The 14,829-nt window shown below is 40.2% G+C and overlaps 1 protein-coding gene and 1 pseudogene across 1 annotated transcript in view; one reads left to right on the top strand and one right to left on the bottom strand.

Annotated features, from left to right (window-relative positions):
* Nucleotides 1-11,735, bottom strand: part of LOC114684918 (zinc finger protein 431-like) — a 43,198-nt gene extending 31,463 nt beyond the window's left edge. Inside the window, exon 1 of the mRNA XM_037197887.1 lies at nucleotides 9,751-11,735. Coding sequence (XP_037053782.1) covers nucleotides 9,751-9,753 — 3 coding nt within the window. The 5' untranslated portion in view covers nucleotides 9,754-11,735. The remainder of the gene's footprint in view (nucleotides 1-9,750) is intronic.
* LOC114684911 overlaps nucleotides 1-14,829 on the top strand; it is a 278,504-nt pseudogene that overhangs the window by 124,994 nt on the left and 138,681 nt on the right.

Genomic DNA, 14,829 nt, shown 5'->3' with positions numbered 1-14,829 from the left:
CTGGTCAGTTCTTGTCCTCCTTAGAGAGGTGGGTCTGAGAGCTCAGCACCAAGTGACAGCAGGGCCCGCATTGACTGCAGGGAGCGATGGTTGGCTGGAGCCCTACGGGCAGCGCAGCGCAGCGGTAGTGATGGCCGCGGTAGCGGCAGCGGCCGCGGCCGCGGAGGTGGCAGCGACGGCGGCGGCGGCGGCGGCGGCGGCGGCGGCAGCGACAGCCGCGGCAGTTAGGATAGATGGTGAGACAGGAGCTGCTGTCCCAGAACAGGAGCCCTGACCTGCTTGGCTCTCTCAATGTTTCCCAGGACCTGCTGCTGATGCTCCTGTGACAATAAGGCAGAACTTAGGCACAGATTCCAGTTTCTTCACGATTTCAGCCTGTGGATGCTCTCGATATTCAATCCCTATGATATTTCGTAATACATGACGTAATGCCGCTGCATTTGATTTCTCACTGGCCGGCGTCTTTGTTGCTGGCCAGCGTCTTTGATGCTCGGCAACTCAGGGATGCCAAGTGGTTGTGCTTTGTTCCCGATCGGCAGGTCCCCCCTTATAGCTTTTATTTATTTATTCTATTTTTTATTAAGATAATTTTTTCATTCATTTTACACACCAAGCAAAGATCCCCCTCTTCCCTCCCCCCCCCCCCCCCAGTCTGCGCCTCCCAACCCCCTTTGGGGGTTGAATACAGGTGGTCATGTGCCTTCTATGGTGTACCTCTCCCATACAAGCTAGTAAACATATAAATATCATTTAAAATGTATCTATAGTCTCAAAAGGAAAGCTATTCATTCCCTCAAACTTGGCAAGGAGTCAGCCTCAGTTTTCTTCCCCAGTGCTGAGTTCTTAGGTATGCTGCACACTTTTCCACCCCTACCTTACAATTCTGTAGCAGGAATCTTAAAAGTTCTTATTAATAAAATCAAACCCGAGGCCAGTTATTGGGGTGAATACTGGAAGGTCAGAGAGACAGAACAAGCCATAGCTATCTCACCTCGCCAGATCCTCAGCTGGTCTTGTCTCCTCAGACTGGAGGCCTCTGAGTCCTCATCCAGAATGAATCCCAGCTGAACTGTGCTGCTTCAAAGCCTGAAAGCTTGACCAGGCCAAATGCTTAACCAGCCAAATGCTTCTAGTTTCTGGTCTTCACGCCTTATATATCTTTCTGCTTTCTACTACCACTCTCTGGGATTAAAGGCTTGCTTTCTGGGATTAAAGGCGTGAGTCACCATGCTTGGCTTTTTCCAATGTGGCCTTGAACTCACAGAGATCCAGAGGGATTTCTACCTCTGGAATGCTAGGATTAAAGGTTTGTGCTATCACTGCCTAACTAGTGACTTTTCTGTTCTCTGACCCCAGATAAGTTTATTAAGGTACACAATATTTTGGGGAACACAATATCACCACATTTCTTCTCTTTTTGTCTAAAATTAAAGAAAGCTTATAACTAATACAAGAAAAATTATATCCAGTAAATATATATAATATACACAATCAAGATTACATTAACAATGTCTAGTCCATTAACATTTGACAGATTCAGATAAAACTCCATTATATATATTAACAATGTCCAGTCCAGTAACATCTGATAAACTCAGACCAAAAAATTTTCATTACTTATCTTATTTAAAACAAGTAGCTCCTTTTTAAAAGTAGATTCCATAATCTCCCTTTTTATCTTATCATATCCATATTCTCTCTTTTTTCTTTTCATAATGGATTCAGTAGTCTACCTTTTGTCATTTTTTATATCTTCCCCTTTTACTTCAGTGTAGATTCAGTGATCTACCTATTTGTCCTATTATTCCTTTATCTTTTTTCTCAGAGTAGATTCGATGATCTATCTCATATCTTATTCTCTTTTTCTTTTTGCTTTCTAGGGGTGAAGATATCTTTAGGGAATCCTGAAAAGAAAATTTTTGAGTTAATTTTCAAGTCCTGTATCATTTGTCCAGTCTCTGCATAAAAGGAAAGTTCAGGGCTTGTTTCAAGTCCTTGTTCAAGCACTCTGTCAGGCTGGACCTCAGAATGGAAACCAGGGTATGTTTTACATTGGGGACGAGGTTTTGCTTTTGTTTCTACAGGAGAAGATAAGCTGTGCGTACCATCAAAATTGATAAAGGTTCGATTTGAACAAGAGAGACCTCTTAATTAGAGGAGGTGATAGTTCATCAACCAGCATGAACATCCAATTTAAACTAACTTGTACCAGTAACACATGCCTTTTCATTTAATCAGATAATAATTTGCCAAAAAGAAACATCCCCAAAATTAGTCTTGGAGAAAGGTTTTTGTTTTTGTCTTTTAGGAGAATGAAGGTTAAGGAATCTGAAGAACACTGGACAAATAAGACAACTGAAGAAAAGGGACAAATCATCTACCCCAAGAAACAGAGTAAAACGGTGTATGGGTATATATTATCTAAAAAATTTTATGTCTTCCTAAATGTTTGTTTCTGCTTTTCTCTAAGATTTAACACTATTGGTCTTCTAATAGTCCCAATTCAATTAAATTTTAAAGCTGACTTTGGAGTTGGAGAATGGCTCTCTCCTTCTTTAAACTCAAGCATGTTGTTAAAAGGAAAATGCAAACTCCCTGTATCATGCCAGAATAAAAGAGCCATCTTCTGCTATGGGACAGGACAAAAGCCAAATTAATTAAGAAACTATTCTATTACTAATCTCAACTCTTTGATTCTATTCTGATTCTTTAAACTTTTCTTAAAGTATGAATTTTATATCAAAATTTACAAGATTAACATATATATATATATATAGATATTTATACATTTTAAACTTTGTTAAGATATGAATGGTCATATAGAGTACTAACTAATTTTAGAAAAAAGGCTTCAATTAGCTGCATATATATGTCTTTGTGTTCGAGTCTCTTATCAGTTTTCTGCAGGAAATCACGGCCAGGCCTAACATCAACTGAAGTCTCCAGAAAGAAGATGAGGCCCCACAACAACAACAATTCCACGTGGACAATAATAATATCATTAAGCTGACAAATGTAATCTACAGATCAACTTTGAACTACAAGGTGCTCAGAGCAATTTTGAGATGACTAGCTGAGATGATCCAGTCTCAAAGACTACTTGAATAAGGGCTTGAGATAAACCCTGAACTTTGGCATTATACACAGACTGAATAATAAAGGATATAGTTACCTTTCCTAGAATTTGACAATTAACCTAAATTTTTTCTTTCAGGATAAAAAAAACTTCGCCCATACCCAGCAGGAAGCAATTTTAAGAATACGACGCCCACATTCCCAAAGAGGTGGTGTGGGGCGGGTGGTTTTTTGGTCTTTTTAATGGATTTTGGTTCTGGGATAATTTTCAATGTTTAGGGGGGTTGGTTACAAGTTGTTGTCAAGGGTTAGGAAAAAGGCTAAGCTAAGGAGATTAGATTTAAGGTTCTTGTTTAAAAAAAGGAGAAAGAAAAGAAAGAAAGAAAAAGACAATTACTAGTTTTAAATACTTTACATTGGATTGGATTGTTTTATATTGTATACAAATTTGAAACTGATATTGTTAGAAAATGCTATATGTATATTTCTAATTGTATTCATACCATTAATTTAACAATGTAATGCAATTTTCTGATCCTTGAATGTTATTATTACCAACTATTAGGATATAAAGAAATGAAAGTTAGTAGTTAGACATTACAATAGAACTTGTAGTTATATTAGATATGTTTTAAAAATTGAGCAGAGATGTTTTAGACAGGTCATCTTCAAACCCTTCAGAGATCTACAGAATATGGCATTTAAAATGTTTTAATAACTTAGAAAATTTTTCTTTTTTGAGACATGTCGGCTCCTGGCAGTACCAATCTACTTCAGAGAAAATATGGGCATTGAAGAAACTGCATATGGAGTCAGCTTTCATTGTGGCAAAAGTTAGCCACTGGACAACAAAGAATCCTCGAATCAACAGGACAAAATGGACAGACAGGACACAAAACAAAGGACTACTGATTCTTGCCAAAACAAGTGTGGTTATGGCTTTATCAAAAGGCATCTTCGGAGGCCAGGACAATATGGCCCCATCCCTGAAGTGGCCTTTGCAATCTGGAAAAGGTACAGTGCCCTTTTCTTTGAAGGCAGCTTAACAGGCAGAGGGCCGATGGCTTCTGTTGTGCAATGGAACAGAAGCTGAAAGCTCACGCCTCTTGATAGTAGACTGGCATTTAATAGAGGGATGTGGAGAAGAAGGGGATGCTGAGATGAAGCCATATATACACAGCCTAGAAGAATGGACAGCTGAATTCAAAAACTGTCAACAATTTCCAGAATTTAAAATCCTGAATCATGACAGGACACTAGTGGAATTCAGGTGTTTCTGGTACATGGACTGCTCTCACCCAATGTGAGGTTGAACTGTTGACCTTGTGTACATCCTACTTCACAAATGAGTCTGTCAGATACACTAAGCTTATAGGCTGAAGATGATGCCCCAACACTGCGGAAACCTCAGGTGACTGTCCAGGCACCTGGCTGTTTCTGTCAACTCACAAATTTTTTGGAAGTTGCTTGCACGCACTTCCTGTTTTTTTGTTAGCTAATTATTTCCTTCTTGGGTCTCTGAGGGAGTTGAAGATTAGTTAGTTATAGTTGAAAATTAATTAGGATAGAAAGTGCATTAGATACATTTTGGATTTACCAAAATAGGATAGATAATGGAATTATTTTCTCTGATTTGTCAAATACCTGTTTAGGTATTTATTACTTGTATATATTGTATATAGTTATTGTACTTTTGTATATAGTTTTTCTTTTGTTAGTTATAACCTTTTGCTTTTTTTCTTTTTATTAAAATAGAAAAAGGGAAATGTGGTGGTATTCTAATTGTACTGAAATGTGATTTTGATTGTATGTTAATAAATAAAGTTGCCTGGGGGTCAGAGCTATTAGAGCCATAGACAGAGTGTGGCGGTGGTGGCACACGCCTTTAATCCCATAGGTCTCTGTGTGTTCAGGGATACAGCCAGTATTGGAGACATATGCCTTTAAGACCTAGGGGGCTGTACATTCAGACAGTGACGAGACAGTCACGTGTTTGTGTTTACAACCAATGAGAAGGCAGAATGACTATGAAACGACTTACACACAGGAAATAGCTCTCTTTTCGGGAAGCTGGGACACCGCAGGAGGAAGGGTGAGATTTTAGCTCTGAGCTCTGACCCCTTGGCTTTCTCTTTTACATTGTTTCTGTGTTTCTTATTTAATAAGACGGTTGGTTACATCTACACAATTCAGTTTGCTGATCATCTGTCTCATTGAAGGCACCCAATTCCTCAAGCCCACAGAAATTCAGTTTATCAGTAACATGTAGCAATATCAGTGGTAGTGTGGAGTCCACCACACCTATTAAAGACCACAGTCTAGTTGTATGTATTTATGTCATCATATATAGTAAAAATGCTGTACCCCTGACCTACATCTCCAGTACCCTTGTTCCCATGCCACAGTTGCCCTGAAACCCAAAACACCTAAAGACCCAACAAAGAAAGAAAACAACAGACCTTTCCCCTTATGAACATACATGTAAAACTTGTCAACAAAATATCCACAAACCAAATCCAAGAACACATCAAAAAGAATATCCACCACATTTAAGTAGGCTTCATCCAAGACATGTAGGGATGAGTCAAGATACAAAAATCAAGAAATGTAATCCACCATATAAACAATCAGAAAGAAAGAAAGAAAAACCTATATCATCACCTCATTAGATGTAAAAAGGGCCTTTGACAAAATCCAACACCCCTTCATGATAGAAGTTCTGCAGAGATAAGGGATACAAGGAACATACCTAATCAGAATAAAGCAATTTCCAGCAAGCCTATAGCCAACATCAAATTAAATGGAGACACTCAAAGTTATTCAACTAAAATCAGGAACAAAACAAGACCTCTAATCTCACCATGTCTATTCAATACAGAACTGGAAGTCTTAGCTAGAGCAATATGACAACTGAAGGAGATCTAGGGGATGCAAATTGGAAAGAAAGAAATCAAAGCATTTTTCTTTGCAGATGATGTGATAGGATATGTAAGTGACTCAAAAAATTCCACCAAGGAACTCCTATGCTGAAAAATACTTTCAATTAAGTAGCTGGATACACAATTAGCTCAGAAAAATTAGCATCTCTCCTATGTATAAATGACAAAAGAAATGAGAAGGAAAACAGAGAAATAATACCTTTCAAAATAACCTCAAATTATATGAAGAATCTTATGGTAACTAAGCAAGTAAAAGACTTATATAATAAAAACTCAAGTCTTGTAGAAAGAAATTGAACAAATGAGAAATTAGAAAGATCTCCCGTGCCCATGGATCGGTAGGATTAACACAGTAAAAATGGCAATCCTACCAAAAGCAATCTACAGATTCATTGCAACCCCCATGAAAATACCAACACAATTCTTTACATACCATGTAAGGACATTTCTCAACTTGAAATAGAAAAATGAACAACCCAGGATAGGTAATGTAATTCTGAACAATAAAAGAACTCCTGAAGATCTCACCATTCTAGATTAGATGTTGTACTACAGGATTATAGTAATAAAAACCACATGGTGTTGTCATAAAGAGACACATTTATCAATGGAATAGAACTGAAGATCCAGACATGAACCCACACACCTATAGACAACCAGTTTTTGATAAGCCAGAAATAGGAACTGGAAAAAAGACAGCTTCTTCAACAAATGGTGCTGGTCAAACTGGATGTCTGCATGTAGAAGAATGCAAATATTCTCATCACCCTGCACAGAACTCAAGCCCACATTTGTAAGAGACTGTATGACCCTGCCCCGTGTAAACTGTTAGCTGCTGAGTGCCGTACGCTGACACACAAGGCACAGCCAAATGCCCTGTGTCTCGGCCCTCTCACCAGACTGAAGTGGGCTAAGCAGGTTTGCACTTACCAACACGAGAGTTTCCCACTTGGAAATTCCACTGGCTCAAGCTGACCTCCACAAATTGTACACCTATCATTTTGGTTTTCCTTTATTCGTATGTATCAATTAACAAATACAGGAAAAGTACACAGAAAGGCACTCACCCTGCCCTATCAGATCCTTCTTTATAAAGACACCTGCAGCTCAATGACTTAATCTCTACTCTAGCTGTTGCTTATTAAGTTCAATCCACATGAGTCTATTTAATGGGTAATAGGGATTTATTAAAATATAAATTGAGGAAATACACTCACGAATACAGAACAGAATAGACAGCTGAAGTTGTCCTCTGATCGGACCTGGAGTGAATCCACCTCGCAGGCAGGAGCAAGGAGAAGGGCATGTGACCTTTCTCCCTTCCTTTATAAGAGGTCTTGAACAATTATCAGGAAGCACCACCTCCTTCGGGCACTATAGCCCAAGGTCATGGGCAGAGCAAATACCACTACAATTGTCTAGACTATTTCCTGTGCAAGTGTACACAATAAACTATTCCATCTAGTCTGGTCTCAATAGAGAAGCCATTATCCACACACAAATCCTTTTCCTGTTAGTGCAATAGACAGCCCACTCTGTGACTCAAATGGGTACTTTTAGAAGTGTGTTTGACAAGTCTTTAATCAAGAATTAAGGAGGTTGAGTCAGGAGGACAGCAGGGTCCATGCCCTGGGGGCCTAACCACTGAGATCAAGGCAACGAAAATTCACATAACAAACCTTGTCTCAAAATATTTTTCTAAAAGCTTGAAGGTGCAACTGTTTGGGAATTAAAATGCCTTCCCAATGAGATACCATGCCACACACTTAGAGATTAATTCAGAAAAATCTCTTCAGTAATGACAATTCTCCAACTGGCTGACACTCCAAGAGCAGCTGGCCAAGAATGGATTTGCTTACATATGTACACCATATTCTTATACATTTCACATATGCTGTCAACCTGAAGCAATGCTGCTTACTGCCCTCCTATAATGGCTTGTGCAGCTTGCTTCCTCAGAGAACTCAGGGCCACCAGCAGAGTGGCCCCACCCACAGTGGGATGGGCCCTATTACATCAATCATTAAGCAAGAAAATAAACTATAGGTTTACCTACAGGCCAGTCTGATTCTAGATTGTGTCAAGTTGACCAAATCTAACCAGCATACCTACTGAGTAAACGGCAGATTTTTGTTGTTGTTGTTGTTGTTGGTTGGGGTGGGGGTGGGGCCACTGGTTTTTCCAAGACAAGGAGGTTTCTCCGTGTGTAGCTCTAGATCCTGGAACTCCCTTTGTAGACCAGAATAGCCTCAAAATCACACACATCCTCCTGCTTCTTCTTCCCAAATGCTCAGATTAAAGGAGTACAATACCAGCACACTGTTTTTTGTTTGTTTGTTTGTTTTGGTTTTCTGGTTTATTTGTTTGTTTAAGAAAGATTATTAAGCAAACCCCAACTCTCTTAACAGTCGATTTTCAGTGTATGCTTGTGCTAGCACACAAAAAGTTTTTGTTGTTGTTGGTGGTGGTGGTTTTGGTTTTTTGAGACAGGGTTTCTCTGTGTAGCTTTGGCGCCTATCCTGGATCTTGCTCTGCAGAGCAGGTGGGGAGATAAAGGTGTGCACCACCACCACCCAGCTACAAAGTTTTGAAAATCTGTCAAGTTTAGGACTGGAGAAATCACTCAGCAGGTAAGACCAATTATCACTCTTGTAGAAGTTCTGGGTTTGATTCCCAGCACTAACATGGTGGCACACAGTCATCCATAGATGCTGTTGCAGGGGATCTGGTACCTCCTTCTGTCTTATATGGCCACCAAACACACATTTGGTGAACATACGTACATGGAAGCAAAACATTCATATGTATGAAATAAAATGAATGTAGAAAAATTAAAAGCACATAACCTCCTATCTCTTATACATCACAAATGATCCAGAAATACATAGAAATGTGACAAAGGTCTGTAGCCAAAATTATACCTTTCTGATTGAAGAAATCAAAAAACTTGATCAAAGGAGAGAAATCCCATTATGTAGACAGGAAGCTTCAATATTATTTCACTACCGATTCTGAGCTATAGATTCAGTAAAAGTCCAATAAAAAGTCTAACAATTTTTGTTATCACTAACAGAAAATTGATGAGAAAAGGTCATAAGAAATAAAATAATTAATACAGGATTGAGAAAATAGCAAACACAGTGATACCATCTGATCTCAAAATTTCTCATACACCTGCAATAAAGACTGTACTGTCTGGGAAAGAACAAAGAGATCGGCAGAACCTAAAAGAAAACGTAGAAATAACACAATATAGAGTCAATTATGATACATGAGGCCTTACTGGACCACCCTGACATCTGCATGCCAATGAGTTAGTGACAGAATTTACGCCCTGCACAGAATTAACTGCAGATGGCTTCTACACCTGAATGTTCAGTGCCAAGTGCAGAAGACAATAGAGAAAGCAGGGCTCTGCGAGAAAGCAAATATGCTTCCATGGCGACGATGAAAGCGTCGCATGCACTCCCTGCAGAGTCGTCAGCAACAACGATCTCCACACTTGGCCCCTGCTCCATTGGAGCAGCCGATAGTGTCATCATTCAGGGTATGCAGGTTCCCAGACTGCCCCTGTAGTGGCAGAAACAGCGGATTTCACCGGACTTCAAGGGACCTAGACGGACAACGGAGGGTCCCAGGGAACATCACGTGACCTTTCAAGAATAGAGGGATTTAACAAGACACTAAATCCAGTCGCCAATTTCCACATTCCCGGGAGACCCCCACACCAACTCACCATGGCATAGATTCCAAGCTCAGACAGTTCTCACAGCTTCAGGCAGCGGGATCACAGCCCAGCAACCAAAAACCAAGAGATCCTCCCTCAGTCCTAGGACTCCAAGCTGCTATCACGATGGACCGGAAGTGCCCTCCCCTATTATAATTGGTGGATACATCTGGAGGCTGTCATTGGTTAGTGAGGAATGAGTGACAGGAGCTGCTCTCTTAGGGATAGAATGCTGTGAAGGGACCCAGCACACAATGCTTGCCAGCCCTGGCTTCCACTCCAGGGGAAAAAAAAAAACTGTCCCAGACCTACAGAGATGGGCATTGCAGCAGATATTACACCTGGACTGCAAAGTTGTCCCTGCACTGTACCTGCACACAATAGGCACTTCCCTTTCTTCCTCCAGGGCATACACACACACACACACACACACACACACACACACACCAGTCTCAAGCATACACAGATCGTTAAACAATGTGCAGTGGAATGATCCTCCTGCCTCACAGCTGAAAGGGCCCCCAGACCATCCAGGTTAAATTTAAACCACCTGATTGATGTTCACCAAGCATCGACAATTTCAATGAGACACACCTGGGATTACTCACGCCTCTTTCAGCTGCACATTGGAAGCCAAAATACTATCCCAGCCTTCTGTATAAGGGTTGCAGTGCTTTTACTTCAGTTGCTCATTTATTTGTGCTTGCTGCTGTTATTTAATTAAATGTCTATGCCTCTATGGAAAACCTGTTTTTCACATCTGAATTGTGCTGGTGATTGTATAAAGCTTGAACTCATGAGAACTTTACTCATGTGACCTTTCTTATCCCTCAGTTTAAATTGTCTGGGGCTATGACTAAAGGTGGCTATTAAATGAGACTGTAGTCCACATCATTGGTCCGCTCCTTTCGTTCAGATTCCATTGCCTATAGTGGGGTCACAGTGGTGTGCCAACACAACCTGAAAACTTTTGTTTTTAAAGACAAGGGTCTCACCTAATCCTACACTTTTAGAATTAGAGCAGTGATGGCAAAATAAAGTGATGTAAATGGTGAAACAGTTTAAAATTGTGAATTTCCCTTGTGTAAGTTGTATTTCAATAAGGTAAAAACACTATAATGAATCTTTATTTTTACTAACATTTTGTCTATAGATGCCAAGAAAAGAAGAAATTTGAGATTAGAATTCCTGTGCCAGCAAGACTGCTTCAAGGTACCTGTATCCAAACCTAATGACTTGGGTTAATCTCTTGGAATCTATAGAGTACCAACTCCTGCACATTCTACTCTGAACTCGAAAAGTGCACTGTTGCATAAAGAACCACTTCCCAACTGGCTGCATGTGTGAAAATGCATGCACCACCCAGAATAAATAAATACATACATACGTGAATGTAAAAATCATCAAATTCTCAGTCCTGTGTTGAGTCATGACAATGCCCTTATTCCAGGTGAGTACTAATGGTCTTGACAAACCAACCACAACGTACCAAGATAAAACAAATTCTGAGCTCATCATTCAGAAAGGCTGCATTCTATCCTTTTAAATCCATTTGTTCATTTATTTGTACACAGGATATCACACTGTAGTTTAAACTGGCCCAGATTTACAATGTACTACTGACTGAGCTGTACTTCATGGAAACACCCTGCCTCAGCATTCTAAGTGAAATGACAGGTAAGAGCCAAGATGCCAGTTTCCATCTTTTAAAAAATGGACTAATAGCCTGAGGTAGGACTACTTCTAGATATTTTCAATTATTTATTTCCTAAAAAGAACTCAAAATGTCAATGACAAATTTGTCATGAACCCCTTTTTGGCCAAGTGTGATGCATTAATATTGTGAGTGGAACAGGGGGATGTGCTAAGAGAGGCATCATGATTAACATATGAAGGAAGACAAGGATAACTGGATGTCGACATGTAGAAGATTGCAAACAGATTCACATCTATTGCCATGCACAAAACTCAAGAAGAGAAAGTGGGAACTAGCCTTGAACACATTGGCACAGGAGACCACTTCCTAAATATACCAGTAGCACAGACACTGAGAGCAATTAATAAATAGGACCTCCTGAAACTGAGAAGCTTTTGTAGGGCAAAACATCAGCCTACAGAATGAGGAAAGATCCTCACCAACCCCACATCTGACAGAGGGCTGATCTCCAAAATTCATAAAGAACTCAAAGAAACTAGACAGCAAAATACTAAATAATCCAATTAAAAAATGGGCTACAGATCTAAAGAGAGAATTCTCAATAGAAGAATCTCAAATAACAGAAAGACATTTAAGGAACTGATCAACATACTTAGCCATCGGGGAAACACAAATCACAATGACTCTGAGATACCATCTTATAAACCTGTCAGAATGGCTAATATCAAAAACACTTGTGACAGCTTATGTTGAAGAGGATTCAGAGTAAGAGGAACACTCCTCCACTGCTAGTGGGAGTGCAAACTTGTACAGCCACTCTGGAAATCACTATGGCAGTTTATCCGAAAACTGGGAATCAATCTACCTCAAAACCCAGCAATACGACTATTGGGCATATACCCAAGGGATGCTCAAATCATACCACAAGGACACTTGCTCAACTATGTTCATAGCAGCATTATTCGTAATAGCCAGAACCTGTAAACAACAATCTAGATGCCACTCAACTGAAGAATGGATAAAGAAAATGTGGTACATTTACACAATGGAGTATTACTCAGCTGTAAAAAACAATGACATCATGAAATTTGTAGGCAAATGGATGGAACTAGAAAAAAAATTATCCTCAGTGAAGTAACCCATACCCAGAAAGACAAACTTGATATGTCCTCACTCTTAAGTGGGTATTAGACACAAAGCAAAGGATAACCAGCTACAAACCACAACTCTAGAAAAGCTAGGTAAAAAGGAAGACCCTAAGAGCGACAAGCATGGAGGGCTCCAGGAATGGGAGACAGTTAAGATCTCCTGGATAAACTGGAAGGGGGTGGTAGAAAGGAGGGGATGGGAGATGGGAACATGAGGGATCCAGATGGCTGAGTTGGGGGAGGAACGGAGAGGGAGGACAATGAAAGAAATATCTTGATGGAGGGAGCCATTATGGAGTTAAGGAGAAACCTGGTGCTAGGGAAATTCCCAGGAATCCACAAGGATGACCCCAGCTAAGACTCCTAGCAATAGTTGAGAGGGTACCTGAACTGGCCTTCCCTGTAATGAGATTAGTAACTACTCTAATTGTCATCATAAAATCTACATCCAGTAACTAAGGAAAGCAGATGCAGTGATCCACAGACAAGCACTGGGCTGAGCTCCTGGAGTTCAGCTGAAGAGAGGGAGGAGGGATTATATGAGCATGGGGGGGGGTCAAGATAATGATAGGGAAAATCACAGAAACAGCTGACCCGAGCTAGTGGGAGCTCACAAACTCTGAACTGACAGCTGGGGAACCTGCATGGGGACCAAACTAGGCCCTCTGAATGTGGGTGACAGTTGTTTGGCTTGATCTGTTTGTGGGGCCCCTGGTACTGGGACCAGGACTTATCCAGGGTTCATGAACTGGCTTTTCGGAGCTCATTCCCTGTAAGATAACTTGCTCAGCCTTGATGCAGGGGGGAGGGAGTTGGTCTTGCCTCAACTTGGTATGTCAGTTTGTTGTATCCCCATGGAAAGTCTCACCCCATCTGAGGAGTGCATGGGGGTGGAGGGTGTTGAGCGGGAGAGAAGGGGGACTTGGCTTGATATGTAAAATGAAAAAAAAATTAAATAAAGAAAAAAGAAAAAGAAATAAGCCAGGGGCTGGGGCTGAGACTCAGTTGGTGGATTGCTTGACTAGGATGCTTAGAGCCCTGGGTTCCATTCTCCGTATGGCATAAACCAGGTATGTTTGCTAATGCCTCTCATCCCAGCACTCAGCAGTGGGAGACTGTAATTTGGGGTCACTCTGAGCTACATAGAAGAGTTGAAGGCATCCTGGTTACATTAGACCCTGTCTCAGAACAAAAGCAAAGAAACCATAAAATCCAGTTGGGAGGGAAAGACTGGAAAGCTTCTCCCACTTCGACCTCATGTAACAAGTGACATGTATAAGAAAAGTCAGGATAAAGTGGAAATGCTGGGTATTATGTAAATAACCTATAAAAGATCAGGAGATGGGAACATGGCTCAGGGAAAAGCACACTTACTGTGTAAAGCAGGACGCTGAATACATTGTATCCACTGAGTAGATCACAGTGTAGGTAGCAACAAGCAGGCCTTTAATCTGCATCCTAAATCTAGAAGGCACAACTTTATTCTGGGCCACACCTGCTGGAAGGACAGGGACGAAGAAGTTTCTGCTCTATGCCTGCTTTCCCTTACTTTGGTGGCAATTCTGTTCCTTCACTGGCATTAGAGCATACTTCTTCAGAATTGAGGGATAGAATTGAGCAGCAGAGACAGACACTCAAGGGCTGAGCAAATTCTGGATTATTGGACTTTCCATTCACACCCAGTGACTGTTGGGTTCGTTGTACTGTTGCCTATAGTCACTCAAATAAACCATTTTTTCTCTGTCTCTCTCTGTATATGTGTGTATATATATTCTATAATTTTGTTATTCTAGAGAATAGAGACTAATGCAGATTTTGATAGTAAAAGTACTTCTAGAACATCAGAACTATAAGGATGAATCTTTAACTGTCAGGAATAGGCTTTTCAATTTGCAACACCTACAACTGCCAAAGCCTCTCCAGGGACCTCAGTGAGTATCTAAAGCCCACTGTGTGAACTGTCATATAAACAAACTTAAGAAGATAAATGCAATTCATTTATCCTGTTCCCCACAGTGATCTGTAACTCCTTATTTATATTATAGACTTAAAAATGATAGAAAGAAAATGTCTTAAACAACTTACTAGTAAAGGGCCTACAGAAAGCATTTGTGCCATTAAATAAATTGAGGTTAACTATTTGTTTCACAGAGGTAATTGGCAGGTTGCATTAGCATGTTACTTGGGATCCATAGATAATCATTATCCAACAGATCCATTTCTAAGATTTTTTTTTTAAAGATAATCCATGGTATTGCCTAAAGTTACATCTAAAAATCCTAT

Source organism: Peromyscus leucopus, chromosome 22 (assembly GCF_004664715.2).
Source record: "Peromyscus leucopus breed LL Stock chromosome 22, UCI_PerLeu_2.1, whole genome shotgun sequence".
Taxonomy (NCBI): Eukaryota; Metazoa; Chordata; class Mammalia; order Rodentia; family Cricetidae; genus Peromyscus; species Peromyscus leucopus.
The sequence above is the reverse complement of the archived record's forward strand: the minus strand, read 5'-3'. Positions and strand labels throughout refer to the sequence as shown.